The sequence below is a fragment of the Lithobates pipiens genome, unplaced genomic scaffold (assembly GCF_037356315.1).
Source record: "Lithobates pipiens isolate NorthernLeopardFrog02 unplaced genomic scaffold, aLitPip1_a1.2 Scaffold_18, whole genome shotgun sequence".
In the NCBI taxonomy this organism is placed as follows: domain Eukaryota; kingdom Metazoa; phylum Chordata; class Amphibia; order Anura; family Ranidae; genus Lithobates; species Lithobates pipiens.
Window position 1 is genome coordinate 564,749,570 of NW_027507758.1, and position 24,198 is coordinate 564,773,767.

At 40.9% G+C, this 24,198-nt stretch overlaps 1 protein-coding gene across 18 annotated transcripts in view; it reads left to right on the plus strand.

The window, feature by feature from the left end:
* The window catches only part of OTOF (otoferlin), a 529,099-nt gene that overhangs the window by 416,295 nt on the left and 88,606 nt on the right, over positions 1 to 24,198 (plus strand). For all 18 annotated transcript variants that reach the window (XR_013276955.1, XM_077488986.1, XM_077488987.1 and 15 more), the window contains 8 exons: positions 3,976 to 4,066; positions 4,798 to 4,914; positions 8,726 to 8,878; positions 18,972 to 19,161; positions 19,596 to 19,720; positions 20,996 to 21,130; positions 21,745 to 21,906; positions 23,441 to 23,560. Coding sequence is in view for 17 of the 18 variants with exons in the window: in XM_077488986.1 (XP_077345112.1) it covers positions 3,976 to 4,066; positions 4,798 to 4,914; positions 8,726 to 8,878; positions 18,972 to 19,161; positions 19,596 to 19,720; positions 20,996 to 21,130; positions 21,745 to 21,906; positions 23,441 to 23,560 (1,093 nt within the window). In the remaining variant the exon portion in view is untranslated. The remainder of the gene's footprint in view (positions 1 to 3,975; positions 4,067 to 4,797; positions 4,915 to 8,725; positions 8,879 to 18,971; positions 19,162 to 19,595; positions 19,721 to 20,995; positions 21,131 to 21,744; positions 21,907 to 23,440; positions 23,561 to 24,198) is intronic.

The following is a 24,198-nucleotide window of genomic DNA, read 5'->3' on the forward strand; positions in this document are numbered from 1 at the left end:
CCTTGTGATTACCCCTGTGGGGAATGCCTGAATGACCTATCTGTTAATTCCGAGGTCCACAGCGTGAGATGAGCGGCCTGTATATACGGTGGTGGAAACACTAATAAGGATGCACATTAATTGCAACTTTTTCCGAGCCTTCTGATCACTACTGAGGAGATCATTCTTACCTGTTGGTGTCATCTTTTACGTCATCCTTGGTTCTCATACTACATGAACTGGGACTGTTTATATGTCTTTGATTTATCAGTTATTACCCCAATATATTTTGTGTTATGTTTTTTTGTTTTTAGCGCTGCATTATTTTCTATTTTATGCCCTTTTGGATACAGTTGTGTATCTATTGCCCCCTGTTGTGCCTGATGCCCCCCCCCCCCACCCCAAATGCATTATTATTGTAGTGTCTACTGTCCCCTCCAGTCTGTACTGCCCCTGATATAATATGACTAGATTATCATCTTACCCCAGTTTTTACTGCTTCCTGCTGGGTGATGTTTAGACATGCAGACTATGTCCTTGGGCTAGACCTGATAAAAGTGATCATTGCTTTTAGGAACAAGGCAGAAGAGCAGTAAGGAATGATTTCCATTGGCAGTAGTCATTGTTATCACTGCATTCCCACAAACATTGATTAGTGGCTGCAGCCTGTGTCTACTCAACTACACTGTGACATTTTGTACCCTGTTTATAAGCTTCAGCAATTTGCTTCATTGCTGTTTGCTTTATTTTGCCAATACATTTTTCTAGCTAATGAAGGATGGCCGAATCAGCAGATTTTGTGGATCAGAATTTTTTTTTTTTATTTGTTGCAGATCTGCCTGATTTGCTAAGAATTATACAGTTTGGAATCAAAGCGATTTTGACTCATTAATTGTATAATACTTTTCCGAGTGAACAAGCCTGTAGGTATATATATTAACAGATTTGCCTGGCTTTCCAAAAAAGAGACAGTTGGGAGTATGTCATCTGCACTTTTGGCTCAGCAAATTTTCCAGCAGGTGCAATTATAGATGGCATCTCTGGTTTCTGTGCCAATATATACAGGCACCAGCCACTTTATTAGGTAGACCTTGCTATTACTGAGTTGAGCCCCCTTTTGCCCTTAGAACTGCCTTCATTCTTTGTGATCCTACCATCTGAATGTAGCATCTGAAATCGAGACTCATCAGACCAGGCAACGTTTTTACAATCTTCTATTTTCCAATTTTGGTGAGCCTGTGTGTATTGTAGCTTCAGTTTCCAGTTCTTAGCTAACCAAAGTGGAACCCAGTGTGGTCTTCTGCTGCTGAAGCTCATCTGCTTCCAGGTTCAATGGGTTTTGTGCATTCAGAGACGGTATTCTGCATACCTTGATTATAACACGTGGTTATTTGAGTTACTGCCGCTCACTGGATGTTTTCTCTTTTTCGAACCATTCTCTGTAAACCCGAGAGATGGTTATGTGTGAAAATCCCAGTAGGTCAGCAGTTTTTGAAATAGTCAGACCAGTCCGTGTGGCACCAACAAACATGCCACGTTCAAAGTCACTTAACCTCCTTAGCAGTATTATTGGCTCGGGGTGGAATTTCAGAACCAGAAGTGGTAACCCCGAGCCAGACTCGAGATTGCATCGCAGGATCCAGGAAGAGCTTACTTACCTTGTCCCCTGGATCCCCTGGGTTGTCCTCCACGCAGTCTTCCGCTCGATTCATCACGGAGCCGAGCTCCATTCCCTGCAAGCATTGCGATGCTAGGGGATGAAGAACGGCACCAGATTCATACGGTACACTGTAATCTTACAGATTACATTACTGTATGTAATTATTTCACCCCTTTTTTGTCCCTAGTGGTTTCTCCAGTGCCCTGCATGTAGTTTTATATTATAAAAACTGTTCTTTCTGCCTGGAAACTGGAGATTGTCCATAGCAACCAAAACCGTCCCTTTACATCAAAAGTGGTTTTAGACCAGCTAGAAAAAAATGATAATAAATTAGAATCACTCGCAGAATTGAGCGATAGTGATTTGTGGGGAGATCCGTCATCAAATACTGAAAAGTAATGACAGTGACAATTCTGCAACTGAGAAAATTTCAGTGTTTTTGATTTGATTACATTATTGAATAATTTTTATTATTATTATATTATTATTTGGTATAATTATTTATAGCTATTTAATTTATTATGGGAATTGTGGGAGAAAAAAGGGTCCATACATGGAACACCATAACCATGATTTACCTTAATATCGCCCAATAAAGTGACGGACTGTCTTGATACCAAATTATATAAAAATATAAATGTTTGTTATTAAATAGAAATATAAAAGGTTTTTTAAAGAAAAAGAAAAAACATATAAACATAAAGTTTCAATGAATACATAATATAGTTGTAACATAGACAAAAATGTGTTACGACGATATTTAGTGTCCAATTCGGTCTTTGTTTTCTACTAGTTTCGCGACTTTTCTGTCGCTTCTTCAGGAGACCTTGTTTGTCTGAAATCGAACATACCACGTCAAAAAATTATCATAACCAAATTTAACAATATTAACAAAATTAGCATAATTCAAAGTATTTGGTGTATTGTTTTACAGAAAGGGTTAGAGAATAGGCAGCTCACCACCATGGAAACATCAAATCGCAGAACACTTGGAGTTAGGGCAGTCCCCGCCAACCAGGCTTTGACCACCCTTTGGGGCGGACACGGGAGGTTATAAGAATCAGCTACAAAACAATAATCAGAAGTAGAAAATATTTTACCAAAAAGTTAATAAAATTATATATATAAAAGTAAAACATTAAATGATTAAGTAAATGAATGAGGATACCATATACCCTTTCGTAATTTAGGCACAACAATATAACTATTTAATTTATTATAATTTATGATTTAGTTTTTCAAACTTTATCATACCCGGGATGTCTACTAGACTCTGGTTTGGACAGATTTAAGTGAGTTATTCCTAAGAATTACAGGTCTAAAATATAAAACGGCAAATTTCCATGCAAAATAATTTTACCGCTTTCAGCACCTAAAATCCGAAATAATCGTACCGCCAGGGAGGTTAAATGCCCTTTCTTCACCATTCTGATGCTCGGTTTGAACTTCAACAAGCCGTCTTCTCCACGTCTAGATGCCTAATTGCATTCAGTTGCTGCCATGTGATTGGCTGATAAGCCATTTATGTTACCAAGCAATTGAACAGGTGTACCTAATAAAGTGTCTGGTGAGTGTATATCAATGAGGTGGTTTGGTGTATTTGCACCTAAAAGACTCATCAACTTCTTTTGGCTCGTCTTTTCTTGTCAAAATATTAAAATAAAATAAATCTTGCGCTTAGGCTGCTGCACCTGATAAATCCTGAATGCCAGAATAAAATAAAGTACATAAAGAAAAGGTGCACATGCTCCTTTAAGTGCTTAAATAACAAATAATAGATTTTAAAAAATGTATTTCAGATAAATATACATCCTAAATCAGTAAACATATCAATTGTTATAAAAAACAATTCTTCATTAATTTCAAGTGCTCAGTGATGAATGTGAATGACACATTAAAAAATGTGTAAAAAGAACCAAAGTTCATTAACAAATGTGAAAGTACAACTTCATTCACATAAGTAGTTTCAAGTGCCTTTAAGTGCTCAGTGATGATTAAGGGCAAAATTATTCTCCGGAGCTAAAAAGTGTTTTCCCACAGCCAAGCCTGGCTGTCAGCATTGTCACTGCTGAGTCACAAGCCTGTCAATCAGCACCTGGCCACACCCAGTCCTGTCCACTGATTTGTGGATTGGCAGCACTGCCTCTGTGGCTGAAGCCCTCCCACTGTGAGCTGCAGTGCCTGGGAAGGGGGAGCATATGAGACACAGTGATGGAGGATTTGGCTCAGTCAGGGGAGGTAAAGGAAGTTTTTTGTGCATCCCATAGTACCTGGATTTTGTACTTTTTAGATTGTCATGCAGGGACATTCAGTTGTTTTTTAACTTTCTTTTGCAGTCGCTTCGTCACATTGGCCAACAAGGATCAGAATACAAATGGCCGGACTAAACTGGACCGCGAACGGTTAAAATCCTGTATGCGAGAACTAGTAAGTCCTGGCACAGCTTTCATTTCTCATTTAATTAGGCAAGATAAAGGGGAAAGATGACAAAAAAGTGCACTAACATCCATTGGCCAATCAAAGTTTATACTACAGAGGTCAGATCAGTAGAGTAGGATGTTGACTGATTTGCTGTTGTCTTCTATTCTTTTCAAGTTGACCTTAAAGTGTTACTAATTCCAGGACCCTGCATTCACTATATCTGATCTCCCACAGTACATAGAACATAGAATGCAATTATTATAGTAGTTATAAACTACTAAATACCTTTTCTCACCAGCAGTATATATTGTGACGTCTATCAGTGTCTGGTTAAAGCTTGTAGTAGGAGTTTTCATTCTCCTCTGACTGTCCGATGAGGCTGCATGACCCCTGACCCTCTGTCTGGACAGTGCTGATTGGCCCTGTGCTGATGACACCCCCCTGCTGAAAAAAACGCCCCTTTCCAATACACACCAAACTGAGCATGTGCAGAGTGCTCCCAAGGCTCTGTGCTATCAGGAGATGGATTGAGGACAGTGGAAGAAGGGGAGGAACAGAAAAGACAGGACACCATGGATAGGATTAACCCCTTAGGTTCCACAGTGAGAATAATAAGCATGCTTTACTGCATATACACACTGATTTTACTATTGTGGGTTTAAACTATAGAATTTCATTCTTTCTGTGCCAATGCTGCATATGCAATGTGTGTCCTTGCTCTGCCTCCATCCCTGCAGGAGAACATGGGGACCCAGGCCAAGACAATGAGGTCTCAGGTGAAGAAGAACACTGTAAGAGATAAACTGAAGTTGGTCCAGAACTTCCTGCACAAACTGCGATTTCTGGCTGATGAGGTGAGCTACGTCATACATCACTTTACTGCACACATAGGAGGCTATTTTTTTATAACATTTGTTGCACAAATATCAGAAGCACTCTTGCATGCTTAATTAAATGTGACCGTCATTTTTGTTAGAGAATAATGCTTGTATCTTCAGCTCTATCTGTTGGCCAAAATGTGGTATCGTTTTTTCATTAAAGAACTGCAGTCTGCTCACATAATTTATAATGAAAACATTTTTGCCATTCTGAAGCTTCCCTCCAACCACTTTACATATTATTTTTATATATATATATATATATATATATATATATATGTATATGTATATGTATATATATATATATATATATATATACTGTGATTCTGTACTTGCCAAATATGCTGCAGAAACCTCCCTCCACTGAGTCTGGCTGCATCCATTATAACTGTGGGCAGCTGAAGCTGCTGCCTGTCCACTTCCTGGATTTACACAGACACACAGAGGCACACCTCCAGCTCTGAAGCTTTCATTGGCCCTCTTACGACTCATCCCCCCTCCCTTCCTGGCAAACTCTCATGAGAGTGAGAGAGAGAGCTGTGCATGATGTCATAAGCTTAGCCTAATGACCAGACAAGAAAGAAGAAGTGGCCTGTATAAGGTATTTACTGGCAGAAAACTCTCCCAGATTTTGGCCACTAAATGGAGCTGAAGATACAAGCAATCTCTCACAAAATTTACAGTCACATTTCTTTACATGCTTCTGACATTTGTGCAACAAATGTTTTATAAAAAGACCCCATAGGATACATGGTTGTTGGGGGATAGAAAAACAGTGTGAGCATTAGCCTCATATTTAAAGAATATCTAAACCCAAGAGCATGCATGTCATATATTGCAGCTTACCAATTTATAGATGTGGTGGCTGCACTCATTTTATATTTTTTTAGGCTAAGAACATTTTCTGCAAATACAGAAAATATTTTCTGATGCTCACAGAAATGCAATGTCCTAATAACTTTTCATGTACTCAACTGAAATATCAGACAATGTTATCAGATTTCTTCTGTAAACTATAAAACACCTCCCTCATGTGGAGGAGAAGGGAGAGATGGGAGAGATGTTTGCAATCCAAATCAAGAGGTCAGCCTGGGTGACTAAAATGCTCCTCTATATCTAGAGAAGGTCAGCCTGGGGTGATCGTGCTGCTCCTGTGTAAATATGTTAGGGCAGCATGGGGTTACAATGCTGATCCTCTATAGATATGGTAGGTCAGCCTAGAGTGACAACGTTGCTCCTCTATATATATAATAGGTCAACCTAGGGTTACAATGCTGATCCTCTATAGATATGGTAGGTCAGCCTAGAGTGACAATGTTGCTCTGCTTTAGATATAGTAGGCCAGCCTAGAGTAACAATGCTGCTTCTCTATAGATATAGTAGGCCAGCCTAGAGCGACAGTGCTGATTCTCTATAGATATAGTAGGTCAGCCTAGGTTTACAATACTGCTCCTCTATAGATATAGTAGGCCAGCCTAGAGTGACAATGCTACTCCTCTATAGATATAGTAGGTCAGCCTAGAGTTACAATGCTGCTCCTCTATATATATAGTAGGTCAGCCTGGGTGACAACGCTGCTCCTCTATAGATATAGTAGGTCAGCGTGGAGATACAACACTGCCTGTTCCTCTATAGATATAATAGGTCAGCCTGGGGTTACAATGTTGCTCCTCTATAGATATGGTAGGTCAGCCTGCATGACAATGTTGCTCCTCTATAGATATGGTAGGTCATACTGGGTGACAATGCTGCTCCTCTATAGATATAGTAGGTCAGCCTATGGTGACAACAGTGCTCCTCTATAGATATGGTAGGTCAATCTGGGTTTCAGTGTTACTCCTTTATAGATGTAGGAGGTCAGCCTGGGATGACAATGTTGCTCCTCAATAGATGTGGTAGGTCAGCCTAAGGTTACAATGCTGATCCTCTATAGATATGGTAGGTCAGCCTAGAGTGACAACCTTGCTCCTCTTTAGAGACATTATAGGAGGTCAGCCTAGGTTGACAACAGTGCTCCTTTATAGATATAGTAGGTCAGCCTGGGGTGGCAATGCTGGTCCTCAGTAGATATGGTAGGTCAGCCTACAGTGACAACGTGGCTCCACTATAGATATAGTAGGTCAGCCAAGGGTGACAACAGTGCTTCTCTATAGATATACTGTAGTAGGTCAGCCTGTGGTGACAATGCTGCTCCTCAATAGATATGGAAGGTCAGCCTAAGGTTACAACGCTGCTCCGCTATAGATATGGTAGGTCAGCCTAGAGCACAGGTGTCAAACTGGTGACCCTCCAGCTGTTGGGAAACTCCAAGTCCCATGAGGCATTGAAAGGCTGGCAGTTACAAGCAGGACTCCCACAGGCTGCTGAGGCATGATGGAACTTGTAGTTCTGCAACAGCTGGGGGGCCACCGGTTTGAGACTCCTTGCCTTCAGTGACAACATTGCTCCACTATATATATAGTAGGTCAGCCTAGGGTGACAACAGTTCTCCTCTATAGATATAGTAAGTCAGTCTGGGTGATAACGTTACTCCTCTATAGATATAGAAGGTCAGCCTGAGGTGACAATGCTGGTCCTCTACAGATATAGTAGGTCAGCCTAGGGTTACAACTCTGCTCCTCTATAGATACGGTAGGTCAGCCTGGGTGACAATGAAGAAAAAGTCTTAAAAATAGAAAGTTGTGCTGTGATCACATCAAAGGACTGGTAAGCAGCAATATATTACATTTTTATTCTTGGGTTTAAATACATTTTTAAGTGGAAGTTCTGCTGTTTTTTGGTTTCAAACAGAGTTGGGGAAAGAACTAGAACCTTTGTCTGTTTTTTTAGTGCTGTCCCCACTGGGAAAAATGGGGGTCAGAGTGATCATGTAATATTATAGATTTCCCCTCATGCTCTCCTCCATGACAATGACCATCGGGACTGATTGTATGGATGTACCCAAAGGAGACAAAGACAATAGAGCAATAAAGAGCAATAAAAACCTAAAAGAGATTCTGCACCTTCCCTATTCTGTTCAAAATTAGAAAGGTTTGGCTGCAGTTCTTCTAACACAATAGAGAGCTGTTCTATGATTTCAGAACCCACATCTCATTCAAGGAACCTTCTCATGGACACAAAGTTATCAAAGTTGTTTGTATATCTTCAAATGCAGTGCCAAGAACTGTGTGAAGTCCTAGCCCTTATCTGAAATGAACCATTCTAAAAGCTAATATTCAGTCTCTGGTGTAGCTACAGACCCATGGGCCCCAAAGCAAATTTTGGACCAGTTCCACTATCCTTTACTGCCCCCAACACTTTGGGATCTACTTTTAAAACATTCACTGGACAAAAGTCACAGGTATTCACCCAGCTCTGACTGGTGATTTCCTAGGATCCTCAGTTCCATCTAGTGGCCTCAGTCAGGAAAAATACAGCATCATGGCTACTAGATGGAGCTGATGATCAGAGAAATAACTGTATTAGGCAAAATACAGTCAACATTCGTGAGGGCTGGGTGAATGCCTGTTCCTGTTTTTTTAAAAATAGACCCCTTTATGTTCTTCAATCTAAAGTTGGCCATAGACGGTTTGAATCTCGACCAGGTTCAGCAGGGACCAGCTGAGATTCAAACCAGGCATGGGAAGGCTGATAGTACCCAAGTCGATCCATTAAATGTCAGATTTTTATGATGTGATTATATAATATAAATACTTTCATTCTACAGTTTTGTCCATAGACACAGTTTTAGGTTCTATTTGGATGCTCCTCTATGAATTAATCCTTGATTCTTATTACTTCCACCCAGCCCCAGTACAGTATCCCGGATGTCTTCATCTGGATGATGAGTAATAACAAGCGTATCGCCTATGCCCGCATACCATCAAAGGATATCTTGTACTCCATTGTGGACGAGGAGACTGGAAAGGATTGTGGGAAAGTCAAGGCTGTCTTCCTTAAGGTATTTGAAGAGTTTGGCTTTAAATTAAATGTCATGAAGTACACGAGAAGTTGAGGAAGACTGCCTTGTTACAAGACACAGTTGCCTTTTAAAAGGAAATTAGTTACATTACATGAAGCTGTCATGTCTGTTGTAAGAAAGCTAAACTCTGGGATAAGTAAATATTGTCTAAATCCAATTGTCACATGTATTCTTCCTTGACTCTTGATGTGTTTTGTGTATTTCTTCCAGATCTGTGCAGTAATCTTTACCTCTGTGCAGGAGCTTGCTGTAATAAAGACCATTCACTGCTGCTCTCTCTCCTTGTGCAGGGTGACTGGTCTTGTCTCCGCCCCCTCCTGTAGTTCTCTGCAGGCAGCCTTTAATGGGTGGACCTTGTCAGGCCCCTCCCATAGCTCTGATCTTTGCACAGGCTATGTACAGCAGAGTGATGATGCACTACACAAACAAAGTAATATCTGGATTTGAAAAGGCATTTGGTGCACACAAAGTGGATTGATGGCCATTGAGGAATAAAATTACATGGCAGTTTTTTTGCCTGAAGTACAGCTAGAAAAATTGCTCTAACTCTTTAACTGCTTGCTGACTATTTAACCTACATATACAGTGGTAAGGCGACTCTTCTGCACAGGATCATATACCTAGTACATGATCCTGCACTTCTGGGTCTGGGGAGCAGGAGTTGATCTGCGGGTACCGCAGACTCCATGTCCTCCAGGACCTGCTGATCATTAGGCAGATCGCCATTCTGTTAGTAGGGAAGGCACTGATCCTGTGTTCCTGCAAAGCAGAGACATGGATCAATACCTTACCCTAGCAAAAGCACCTCTCACACAGTACACATGCACTGGCTAGGCACACCATTAACCCTTTGATTGCCCCTGATGTTAACCACTTCCTAGCCAGTGTCATTAGTACAGTGACAGTGCCTATTTTTAGCATTTTGGTCCCCAAAATGTGTCAGTAAGTGTCCAATTTGTCCGCTGCAATATTCCAGTCCCGCTATAAGCTGCTGATCGCTGCCATAGTAAAAAATGAATAAATGAATACAAATTCCATGAATACAGTTGTGCTCATAAGTTTACATTTCCTGGCAGAATTTATGATTTCTTGGCCTTTTTTCAGAGAATATGAATGATAACACAAAAACATTTCTTTCTTTCTCTCATGGTTAGTGTTTGGCTGAAGCCATTTATTATTAATCAACTGTTTTTACTCTTTTTAAATCATAATAACAACAGAAACTACTCAAATGATCCTGATCAAAAGTTTACATATCCTGGTGATTTTGGCCTGATAACATCGACATAAGTTGACACAAAGGAGTTTGAATGGCTATTAAAAGTAACCATCCACATCTGTGATCTGTTTGCTTGTAAACAGTGTGTGTGTATAAAAGGTCAATGAGTTTCTCGACTCCTGACAGACCCTTGCATCTTTTATCCAGTGCTGCACTGATGTTTCTGGATTCTGAGTCATGGGGAAAGGTAAAAGGATCTGTGGGAAAAGGTAGTTGAACTGTATAAAACAGGAAAGAGATATAAAAAGATATCCAAAGAATTGAGAATGCCAATCAGCAGTGTTCAAATTCTAATCAAGAAGTGGAAAATAAGGGGTTCTGTTGAAACCAAACCACGGTCAGGTAGACCAACTAAAATTTCAGCCACAACTGCCAGGAAAATTGTTCAGGATGCAAATAAAATCCTACAAATAACTTCAGGTGAAATACAGGACTCTCTGAAAACATGTGGTGTGGCTGTTTCAAGATGCACAATATGGAGGAACTTGAAGAAGGAGGGGCTGCATGGCCGATTCACCAGAAGAAAGACATTACTACGCAAATGCCACAAAGTATCCTATTTAAAATACGCCAAACAGCACAGAGACAAGCCTCAAACCTTCAGGCATAAAGTCATTTGGAGTGATGAGACCAAAATTTTTCTTTTTGCCCACAACCATAAACACTATATTTGGAGAGGAGTCAACAAGGCCTATGACGAAAGGTACACCATTCCTACTGTGAAACACAGAGGTGGATCTCTGATGTTTTGGGGATGTGTGAGCTACAAAGGCACAGAAAATTTGGTCAAAGATGATGGCAAGATGAATGCAGCATGTTATCAAAAAATACTGGAGGAAAATTTGGATTCATCAGCCAGGAAGCTGTACATGGGATGTACTTGGACATTCCAACATGATAATGATCCAAAACACAAGGCCAAGTCGACCTGTTATTGGCTACAGTGAAATAAAGTAAAGGTTCTGGAGTGGCCATCTCAGTCTCCTGACCTCAATATCATCGGAGCCACTGTGGGGAGATCCCAAACGTGCAGTTCATTCAAGAAAGCCCAAGAATTTACAGGAACTGGAGGCTTTTTCCCAAGAGGAATGGGCAGCTTTACCATCTGAGAGGATAAAGAGCCTCATCCACAAATACCATAAAAGACTTCATGCTGTCGTTGATGTTAAAGGGGCAATACACGGTATTAAGACTTTTGATCAGGGTCATTTGGGTAGTTTCTGTTGTCATTATGATTAAAAAAGAGTAGACACAGTTGATCGATAATACCGTATATACTCGAGTATAGGCCGACCCGAATATAAGCCGAGGCCCCCAATTTACCCCCAAAAAAACTGGCAAACTTATTGACTCGTGTATAAGCCGAGGGTGAGACATGCCTGTCCATCCCTGTGTGTGTGTCCGTCCATCCCTGTGTGTCCGTCCATCCCTGTGTGTCCGTCCATCCCTGTGTGTCCGTCCATCCATCCCTGTGTGTGTGTGTGTCCATCCATCCATCCATCCCTGTGTGTGTGTGTCTCCATCCATCCATCCATCCATGTGTGTGTGTGTCTCCATCCATCCATCCATCCATCCCTGTGTGTGTGTGTCTCCATCCATCCATCCATCCATCCCTGTGTGTGTGTGTGTCTCCATCCATCCATCCATCCGTGTGTGTGTGTGTGTGTGTGTGTGTGTGTGTGTGTGTGTGTGTGTGTGTGTGTGTGTGTGTGTGTGTGTGTGTCCAGCCTACCTGTGTCCCGAGCCTTTGTCCCGAGCCTCCGTCCCGTGTCGTGCCTTGCCTTCGTCCCGTCCCGTCCCGTCCCGTCCCGTGCCGTGCCTTGCCTTGCCTTGCCTCCGTCCCGTGCCCTCTTCGTCGGCGGCCATTGTAAAATTCAAAAGCCGCGCCTCCTCCTTCGCCTGTGATAGGCGGAACACTGAATTTCCCAGCAGCCTGTGTTCCGCCTATCACGGACGTCGTATCATCCTCGTCCGTAGTACGAGGATGATACGACGTCCGTGATAGGCGGAACACAGGCTGCTGGGAAATTCAGTGTTCCGCCTATCACAGGCGAAGGCGGAGCCGGAGGCGCGGCTTTTGAATCATAGAATGGCCGCTGTCTGTCTGCTCGACACGCTGATCGAGCGGGCAGACAGCGATGACTCGAGTATAAGCCGAGGGGGGCACTTTCAGCCTCAAAAAAGAGGCTGAAAATCTCGGCTTATACTCGAGTATATACGGTAAATGGCTTCAGCAAAACACTAACCATGAGTGGAAGAAATGTTTTTGTGTTATCATTCATATTCTCTGAAAAATGGCGAAGAAATTATAAATTCTGCCAGGGTATGTAAACTTATGAGCACAACTGTATATCCCATAGTTTGTAGCCGCTATAACTTTTGTGCGTAAACCAATCAATATACACTTATTGGGACTTTTTTTTTTACCAAAAATATGTAGCAGAATACATATTGGTCTAATTTAATGAAGAAATTCGATTTTTTACATTTTTATGGGATTTGTGTTATAGCAGAAAGTAAAAAATATTGTTATGTTTTTTGAAAAATTTCGGGCTTTTTTTGTTTATAGCACAGAGGTGATCAAATACCACCAAAAGAAAACTTTATTTGTGGGAAAAAAAGGACATACATTTTATTTGGGTACAGTGTCGCACAACCGCGCAATTGTCAGTTAAAGTAACGCAATGCCGTATCGCAAAAAATGGCCTGGTCATGCCTTCTGGAGGTCAAGTGGTTAATCCATTAATGTGAAGCTGCTGGCTGGGTGTTGGCAATTTTCTGTCTGTGTAAAGTTAGTCTGCCCTTCCTCAAATGTATAACACTGTATCTGGTAGACTTGTAGACAGAACAGTGTGGGTATCAATATGTGAGTGCACTGAGCCCTGATATATGCCGTCTATTAGAGCGGGTAATGGAGCGGGTTATTACTATCTGAACGCCCTGACTCAGCTTCTCATATACCTTCTGTGTAACACAATTACTTTGTTATACCCGTAATAGATATTATGACAGAATGAATTCCTGTTATGATGAGAAGACATTTATCAGGACAGCTACAAGTGTCACCCAGCTCTCATTACAATGCAGTGCTGAATCTCCCAGGAGCGGGGGTGACATAGGGAGGCTAATTATAAAGATCAGCAGAATCATTTCTTTTTGTTATAGCGCACATTTCCTGGTATCACCGCCAATATTTTTTCCTGTATATGCAAAATGTTAACGTTGTGATGTTAAAAGTGAAAAAATAAAATTGGTGAAAAGCATTGAAATAAATAACGATAACAGCAAAATACAAATAATCACACACATATGACCTTTTTTTTTTTTCCAGAAAGCAAACCTGTTAGCCATTTTAAGCCATATTTATTAATTACATGCACTTATATAGCTTCAATCATTTTCCCAGCGCTTTACATATTGTTCTTTTAACATCAGTCTGTCATGGAGCTTACAGTTCAAAGCTGGGTATGTGCTATTTTTGGCAATTTTTTTGGCATTTTTCAATGTTGAAAGAACATTTGTTTTCTCATTAGTGGGGTGAAATCACCAATCATTTTCAACTGCAGTGATAAAATAACTCGAAGGAGCAGGATGGAAAATTTTTCTCAAATGTATGAATTTTTAACAGTGTATGCTGTTTTCGTTTGGTCCATTCATTTCAAATTTGAAAAGCAAATGAAATCTTGAACTGCTTTCAAAAACATTCAATGAAAGATTTTCTTTAAAAAAATCTTAATGATAGAATCTTAATTTAAAGTTCTACTAGTGTACAGATTTGAACCAAGGAACCCACTTATTGCAAGATAGAAGGGCCAACAACTAAGCTACTGTGTGGCCCAGCCTTTTAGAACTTTAGTATCTTGTCCTTATCTTGCAAGTGGTAAGTTACTTTTTTTCCATGAATTAAGAGCTGGATATAATAAAAAGTTAAGACCTATGAAACAGTGACCTTGATAAAAATGTGTTTTCTTTAGCAATGGTAACTGAACAGCAGGAATCTGTGGATGGGCAAATATATCTGGACCAGTCTACATCCCATCAATATTGTTCCTATTATGAGCAGAAGCTTGACAATTATTAGGGCACCAAAGATTATGTTTCCATAATTGGACAAATACCAGGTAAAAGAACGAAATTGTTACCTAATATGCTTTAGGACCGCCTTTGGCATTCAAGATGGCCTGAATTCTCCTGGAAATTTACAAATATAAATCTCAGTGATATATGTGTTACTTTTTTCTGAAGACAACTCAAACACAAAGATAAACCGACAGTGGGAAATGGAATTAGCCATTGACATCTCCAAAGAAGACTGGGAACGCATATATGAACATCTCGGCACAGGAAAACAGATACAAACTCTACTCCAGATGGTATAACACACCCGATAAAATACACAAGTACTTTCCTAGCATCCCCCCACTGCCGCACTGCAGTGCCGCTCATGACTCGTTACTCCATATTTGGTGGGAGTGCCCACTAATACAGCCTTTCTGGAAGGAAATTCATGCATTGATCATTAAAATCACGACCTACACCCCAGAATTCAACCCAGCACAATACTTACTCCACCACACATCCCTATCTCTGTTGTCATATAGAAAATCATTCACCTTACATCTTATAAATGCCGCCACCCAATGTATACCGATTCATTGGGGAAACACTGACCCATCTACAGTCTCCAAATGGATCAACCGGGTAGACAAAATAGCAGAAATGGAAAAACTCATCCACCAAGCCAAAGAAAACTTGACAAAATTCCAAACCACATGGGCCGGCTGGACACATTATCGACTCCCCATAGGCTCTAACATCCCCCAGACAAATACCTGAACTCTTCTACTTGGAAGGATAGTCAGACCCAAGCTGGATCACACAGGCAATCCGTCATTCTTATCCCCCTTATTACCCCCCTGCCTCGCTCACCCTACTTACCACCATTGACCAATCAGCCTTCTCACTCTGGGATTCCAAGTTTAGGAATTTCACCACCCATCTGGCACGGGGTATTACACCATCAAGACGTGCAAAAGTCATATCACCATTTCCCGGTTTTGAGAAGCAACTCCATCACATAGGGGCTACTACCTCTCTACAGACAAGCCATGTATGAGCCGACTGTCTTCTACAATTCAGTGGCCCCCGCCCGTTCACAGATAGCTCCCGATTGGGGTGAATGGATAATGGGAAGGCCTGTTCTGGCTTGTCGTTACACAGCTGGTTTTTGCCCTTTTGCTTCATAGCATACCAGATATCCCTGGCATTATAGCAACTTTGGAAATAATGGGCTCCCACCCATATACATTACCCCCCCCTCACCCCCATAATTACAGTTTACCATCTAGATGCATATAACTATGCTTATTGTGTTCAAGTACAAAAGTTATGAGTTTGCTTTCTTACAATGTACAAGTAATTCATACTATTGCTTTATTGTACAATCCTGATTTCTTCAAACTGACTCTGTAACCCTGTTATCAGTACCTTTTTTTATTGTGAAAAATTCAATAAAAACCTTTAAAAAATAAATAAATAAATCTTGGATGGTGGATAATGAAATATGATACCACTCTTTATGCAAAAATAGCTTCAGTTCACACAGAGATGTGGGGGTTGGAAAACAAGCCTAAACCTTGTTCTCCAAAATTGACCATAGTGGCTCTATGATATTGAGGTCTAGCGACTGTAACGCCCAGAGAAGGTGCAAGACTTTGTCTGCATGCTTGTCAAACCATGATTTGTTAACACCTGCTGTGTGAATTGGAGCATTATGGTCTAAATGGCGCTGTTTTAGCGAAGCAATGGGGGTTATTTACGAAAGGTGAATCCACTTTGCACTACAAGTGCAAACTACAAGTGCAAAGTACACTTAAAATTGCACTGAAAGTGCACTTGGAAGTGCAGTCGCTGTAGATCCAAGGGGGACATGCAAGGAAAATAAAAAACAGAACTTTAGCTTGCACATGATTGGATGATAAAATCAGCAGAGATTCCCCACATTTCAGATCTACCCCTCAGATTTACAACGACTGCACTTCCAAGTGCACTTTCCGTGCAATTTCAAGTGCACTTTGCACTTGTAGTTTGCACTTGTAGTGCAAAGTGGATTTGCCTTTTGTAAATAACCCCTAATGTCTACACCTTGGAGGTCAGATGATCGACCAACATGTGTACATAGTCACTGGCAGTGACTCTTCTTTTCAAGGTGATGATGGGACTTGCAGAATGCCAAGATATGGCTGCCCAAACCATGATTGAGCCACCACCATGCTTTACCATTGGCACAAGACAGTCCTGGTTGTAAGCTTGAGACAGTGTTCGTCACACATGAACATGTCCGCTGGTGGAACAGTGTGAAGCTGGATTCATCAGACCATATTACAGTCTTCTATTGATCGATAATCCACAATTTATGGGTGTTGCACCACTCTCTCAAATTCTGAGCATTATTATTGGTCACTAGTGGTTTTGCAATTGCAGCCGTCCATGAATGTTTTGCTTATGGAGTTCCCCCCTCATAGTTCTCATTGACAGAGGTTTTGGAAGACTGAGATTGAGCTCCGCAGTCACTTTTGCAGCAGTTGTTTTCTTATTCTGGGTCTCAATCCTGCATGTCCTTTGGCTCTTTCAGTCAGTTGACTATGATGACTGCACCTATACTTATCAGATGACATTTTCCTGGAAACTGTATGTAGCACTAACCCCCGAAGGAGCTGCTGGTTAGATTTGGACTTACCGTTACCTTCTTCCTCCTCACTTCACGTCTAGGGGTGTCCTGTGGTAGATGGCCCAGTAACTTGAGAGACTGACAACAGATCCACTTAAATGGATTTTATTTGCAAAAGCGTAGACAATGAACAGAGGGTTAGAAAGAAGTTTAGGTACTCTTTAGTGTCAAAGTCAATATTGAAGAACTTGCTTACTTTGACTGCATCCAGAGAATAGCCATTCGCAACTGGATGTTCACTCAGGTTGGACAGTCCCTCTCTCACAAGGCCTAGCAGCCAACAAGGTGCTTACTCAAGAACATGTCTATGCCACAGACGTTGTTGTAGAACATACAAGATAAGTCTCTGCCACAGACGTTGTTGTAGAACACTTCGGAAAACTAAACTTGTAGAACACTCGTGTGATACCTGGATCTTTCAGCCAGCTTGGCGATATCCATGAGACCGGAGTCTCTTGGGTACTTCAGCCCTTCCAGGCTCTTACTTATAAACCAACCCGTACGCGGTCTTCTTCTGAGGAGTCCTCCCCTGGAATGCTTGAAGTCACTGGGTCTCTCCCAAACTGGAGATGGCACCCAAACACCTCAGAATCCTTCTTTAGTTTCCTTGCCTCGGGCTAGCCAGCCCCGAGACAACAATATCGGGTGGACCCACACCCCAGGCCATAGCCATCCTGGGGGCTGGTCAGGAGGACCAGGACCATGAAGTCAGTACATCCTTCTGGACCGGAACCATGAACCACGTGACATCCGCATCTTAAATACCCTCTCCCAGAAAGCACAGCAAGAGTGCCACTCCCACTGGGCGGGCTCAGAGAGAGAGTAACTTAAGAACCCAACCAGACCATAGTTCCATGCCTGCCAGAAGAGACAGTGCCCCCTGTGGTCAGGTTGAACATCTCATAGTCCAGTCAGACTGATGCTGAAGTCCAAAGTTAGACAATTGTACCCAAACCAAACTGCAGTTCAGGTGTAACCTTAACTTTGAAAAACGCATAGGGCATGCTCTTCCGGAGCTGGCGCTACATGTATATGCCGTCATAACCTTTGATACTGTACCTCACGACACTGCAAATAAGTTGGCAACTTCAGTCACAGAGGCACCAGCTAAGCGGCACCTCTTTGAAACTTAGTAAGCTCTGATAGAAAAGTGAATAAAAAGTACCACTGGGACTTTGGATGCCCCTCATGTTTACATAAAGTATTCATTCTTTATTAGAAACATAAATAAAACAGTATATATTTCATTATGATTTAAATAATTTATAGAATATCAAAATACAACCATTAAAATCAACTACTAGTCAAATAGAACATTCATATCACAAGATGTAAATTTCCAATGGGCGACACATTTCATGGATATAATCAACCACTGCTGACCAGCATTCTGGAAATGCTGATTTCATTTTCCAGCAAGACTTGGAACCTGCCCACACTGCCAAAAGTTCCAATACCTGGTTTAATGATCACGGTATCACTGTGCTTGATTGGCCAGCAAACTCACCTGACCTAAACCCCATAGAGAATCTGTGGGGTATTGTCAAGAGGAAGATGAGAGACCCCAGACCCAACAATGGAGACGAGCTGAAGGCCACTACCAAAGCAACCTGGGCTTCCATAACACTTCAGCAGTTCCACAGGCTGATCCCCTCCATGCCAAGCTGCATTGATGCAGTAATTCATGCAAAAGGAGCTCCAACCAAGTATTACTATAGTACATGCTATACTGTACATGGACATAGTAAGCCAATATTTCTGTATTAAAAATCTTTTTTTTTATTGGTCTTATATAATATTCAAATTTTCTGAAATACTGAATTTTGGGGTTTTAGCAGCTGTAAGCCATAATCATCAAAATTAAAAGAAAGAAATGCTTGAAATATATCACTATGTGTGTAATTAATCTATATATGAGTTTCACTTTTTGAAGTGAATTACTGAAATAAACTTTTTGATGATATTTTAATTGTTTGAGGTGCACCTGTATATATACAGTAACAAGAGAGAGTGTGAGCCTCTATGTACATAAATTTCTCTTTCTCCTTATGTTTCTCTCCCAGTTGCCTGGAAAGCGAGGTTTTGGTCCTGCCGGTTGGACTGTACAGGCCAAGATGGAAGTATACATGTGGCTGGGCCTGAACAAGCAGAGGAAGGACTTTTTGAGTGGCCTTCCATGTGGGTTTGAGGAAATTAAAGCTGCAAAGGGGCCAGGCCTGCAATGTTTCCCTCCTATCAGCCTCAGCTATACAAGTAAGAACCAGTACAACTATTTCAGATTGCCGTCTCTTAATACAGCCTGTCTGTGAAGGTTTCACTGGAGACTTACATGGAATTGTCATAGAGTACCCCTTCCTAACCCTTTTTGAAGCCCAGCTCCAGAAAAACCTTTTTCTGATGACTCCATTGTAGAAATTTTCTTTGATTGCTGACAGGACAGGAAGTGATGGGAAATCTCTCCAGTGGGGACACAAAGTACAGCCAAACACTTATTTTTAAATAAAAAGTGGAAGGCATTTGAGCTATTATTATTGTCTGTATCTTCTTTTCCTGGTGAAACTGTTCCTGTCCCTTCTTCTCTCGGGTCAAAAAAGGGTCATTATGTGGAACTTGTGAAATTGTATGACATTTTATGAAATTTTGAAACTATGTGGAATTTGATGACTCTTATCTTTTGTGTCTTCCAGAGAAACAAGTATTCCAGCTGCGTGCACACATGTACCAAGCACGTAGCCTGTTTGCAGCAGATAGCAGTGGCCTTTCAGATCCCTTCGCTCGAGTTTTCTTCAATACCCAGAGTCAGTGCACAGAGGTGAGTTGGAGAATCTGATTTCTTGGGTCAGTTCAATACACTTGGCATATTAACTTATTTATTTTACAAATAAGAGAACAATTCTCTTTCAGCCAGACTACGCCTTTGGCAGTTGCTGGCTGGTTAGCTCATTATGCCGCACTTTAATTTGTCTTTTATGGATAATGATATTGAAATCCCTGCTCTTAAGTTCCCTGTTTTGAAGGGAATCCTTGTCCTTGTGTTCTAGTATTTTGATTTGGTAAAAAATAGAGCACTGTATAAAAGAAAATTAGTATAAGTAATTCTATTACCTCCATGCTTATGTGAGATAGCCCTCAAGTAATAGGTGCACACTCAAAATGCCCCAGTCCACTTACTCCAATGTAGCTCTACACATCTTCCACTCAGGGCTGGATCCTTGGCATGTAATGGGTGCAAACTAGATGGCCCCAGTCACTTTAGTAGATCTTGTTAATTTTTGGTAATAATGCACTAAACAGGACAGATAACTGAAAAACAGAATAGCCAACACAGCCACAAATGAATAGCAACTTCTGTGTTTTAAGACATTATAGCACTTTCCTTCTTGCAGGCCCCATGTACACATAGGGTAGCTGGGCTCAACAGGATCCACCAAAGTAAAGGTTGTGGTGCCTGCTCAACTATTCTAGCTGCCGTTACGGGTCATCTGTTCTTCCTATAAGCCAGTTCACCTTGAATTTTTCTATATGGGCAGTTGCAGGTCCTTCAGTCTTAGTTGCAGTGGATCACAGTATTTAAAGTTCTTAAGTGCAGCTGCACCAGCTGGGGAGAGTTCTCAGACAGATCTCCTCTGAATAAAGACCTAGGCAACATCAGCACGCATCCACTGGGCAGGATCCCAGAGGACAAGAGAACTCTCTAAAAGGTTGTTCCTAATATTTATCAACTTCCCCAACTTACATAACTGGGCAAACTGCTCACCAATTGGCTGAAAGAATAAATATTTATGACATTAGCTAATAACCCTTTTCACACAGACTACTGAAGTCTACTCAATAGTAGTCAACTAGTTTAACACTCCAGTATCCAGCAAACACTGAACCGTCAGTTTTGATTGTAAATATCCTTTAAAGTGATATTCTAGTCTACAAGAAATTATTGAATGAATGAATGACTTGTATAGCGCTACCTATACGAACTGAATCACCTCAGGGCGCTTTTCTTGCCACCAGTGTCCATCTGCAGCTATTTATGCGGTCCTATAACTTGTAGAGTATTTATCTTTTTTTTTTTGTTTATCCAACATTTCAGGTCCTGAACGAGACTCTGTGCCCGACATGGGACCAGTTGCTGGTGTTTGACAATGTGGAGCTTTACGGTGAGGCCAATGAAATGCGTGATGACCCTCCCATCATTGTCATTGAGATCTATGATCAAGATACTGTGGTAAGACCATCCATCTATTGTAAGTTATATTACAGCAATACATACAGGTTCAAATTTCTAATTTAGGGCAGCAGATAAAAACTTTGATGAGCTAATAAAAAACAGATTGGCCAGAAGAGATGTACATTGCATCCTTGCTTGTAGCCAGTTTGCAGCCAGTGATACACTTTATGGCCAAACATTTGTGATAACTGTATGATCTCTCTGGATATCCCATGTCAAAACCATGGTGATTAATATGGTGGTTCCCTCCCTTTGTGGCTATACAAGCTTTTCACTCTGTTGTAGAATTTAGTTGCCATTCAGCCAAAAGACAATTTCTGAGATGAGGTACTGATGTTTGATCAGAAGACCTGGTTCACAGTGAGTGCTGAAATGCATCCATAAGTTGTTCAGAAGGGTTGAGGTCAGGGCTCTATGCAGGCCATTTGGGTAAATAATTTATGTCTAATGAAATGTGTAAAGAGTTGCCTAACTAAATATACAGTATGTTATAATCAGCTTAAGAAAGAAGGCCCAGCCTGCTGGCCCCAATAGGTTTTCCCCTTTTTAGATCATGGTCTATGTGACCTGTCCACTGATTTAGGCCTGACTGCAATATCACCATTTTTCAGGGAAAGGCGGACTTCATGGGCCGGACATTTGCCAAACCAGTGGTGAAAATGGCTGATGAGGGATACTGCGCACCTAGGTTCCCACCGCAGCTTGAGTATTACCAGATATACCGTGGAAACTCCACCGCTGGGGACCTTCTGGCAGCCTTCGAGCTACTCCAGGTATGAGCCAATCTCTGACTGGAGTTTCTAGTCTAATACTAAATCATGAAAGTGTTTGAGTTACTGTGTCACTTCACAAATGCTTTCTAACATGAGGCTAAACGTAATGATATGTTAAAAAAAGAAAAGTCATGAGCAAATATGAAAAAGTTGAAGGTTATTTGAAAATGAAAATAACTTAAAAGAAAGTTGGGTCACAGGGAGTGGCATTCACCCACTTTCAACGGTCTCCCTATCCATTAATCGCTAGTCAACATAATATGAACACTTCCTGTTGCCTAAAATCATATTGGATGATAAGTGTGCAAACCAGGCTGTCAAGTCGGCTCCTGGCTGGACCAGACATCGTTGCTTACCTGCAGTGTAGTCTGCAGGAAGGTCTAGGAACTTATTGTGCTGTTCGATAACAAGATAGGATAACAAAACTGGCTAAACAGAATTACAAATCCTTTAATATTTTTAATTATTTGCATATATGGATTTTAACTGTGTATTTGCAGCATAGAGCTTTTAATCTATGCAACCTTAAAGCATAGCCAAACTGGATGAATGCCAAGAACATGCCAATATTTTAAAAAAATCTTTTATAGCTAGTGGTACCACTATTTGTTAACCAAGTGGAAAAAAATTGTATGAAAATAAACACTATGGTCAGGATGATTTTTAAAGGCGGTAAAGAGCATGAATAATGTTCAAACTAACTTCATCTGCCGTAGATAAAGGAAATCACATTTTAGCTTTCATATGGCCAGAGTAGATAGAGAAAAAACGATTTAGTTACTGCACTTCACCTGAATAAATCTATTTCCAAACTTTGTAAAATAAAACATTGGTTGCTTTGGAGTAGAAAATACATCTGAATACATTTAGTAAATCTTTATGATAGCCTTAGGGTGAACACAAAAGTGTAGCTTACCTGTGGACAGCCTGAGGAACCACCATAAACCAAAGAACCACAAGACCCACAATTTCCTGATAACTCACATTTCTACTAAATCGCATATTACATCTTGCAGTTACTTAAAAGTAGCCTACCCCAAAACAAGGTAACCTATAGTGGCATGCATAGTTAATAAAATGGAAGAAATATAAGAGCTGCAATATTTACCAATCTTAACAAACACAGTCCAACATTGGCTGTTCCACAGACTAGCCATCATAATTTCGATGTGACCTAATCTCATTTCAAGAAGCCTGAAGTATGACTGCTTTGTCTTGGCATCACTCCAAACTCTCAAACCTGAGTATTGTAATGAGGGGGGGGGGGGGGGGAGTGTATGCCTAAGCCTCATCAAATACTAAATTCCACATAGTCTACATTTGTATAGTAACTTCTGCAAGGTACAGTGGAGCTTTATTGATGGACACAGTTTAACGGAAGGTATGGTTTAGCAGCTTGTGTTGCCTGATAATGCTGAAAGAGCTTAGTTTTAGCTTGAGTTTTAGTTAGTTAGGTGGACCATAGGTTTGCATATCAGCTGACTATGAGTTTGTTTTTATACCTTGATGAATTAATGATTTTCTGCTCCTAAAGATTGGCCCATCTGGAAAATCTGATCTTCCACCTATTGATGGACCAACAGACATGGAGAGAGGACCCATCCTTCCAGTCCCATTGGGCATTCGACCTGTTCTCAGTAAATACAGAGTCGAGGTATGGACTGCATAATGCATGATTATATAGAATGTACAGTATGTTAAGATTTCTTGTAATGAAATAATGATATTCAATCCACTCCTCCCAAGAGCCTTCCCCCTATTGAACAGCTTCTGTCTTCCCCTCTGGTCAGAACTTCTCACTGATGTCACCAGGGTTGCTATTTTAAACATGGTAAACTACAATAGAATAAAAACTTGACTGGTTGCTTTGGAGTAGGAAAGTATGCTTGAATGTACTCACCAGCATCTGCATTTTTAAAGGGTTTGTCCAATCAAAGATGGCATTGGCCCCCATTTACACTGGTGCAGCTTTGAAATCGTGCTACTTCAGTACGATTTCAAAGCTGCACATCAGTGAGATTTGCACTGCCACTTTAATTGTGGCTTACAACTTCATTTAACAGAAGTTCATGCAAGTTGCAAGGAAGTCAATAAAAAGTAGTGCAGAAATCTTTTTCATAATCGCTGTGACATGAGTCACGGCAATATGAACGGAGTGCAATTTGTGGTGCCATTTGGTACTGTCAAATTGCATGGCAAGTCGCACCGGTGTGAACGGGGGCTTACAGTATATTTTAGGTGCAATGTGTAGATAAGTTCGCCCACCAATCTTTCATTCCAAAATTGATGTAA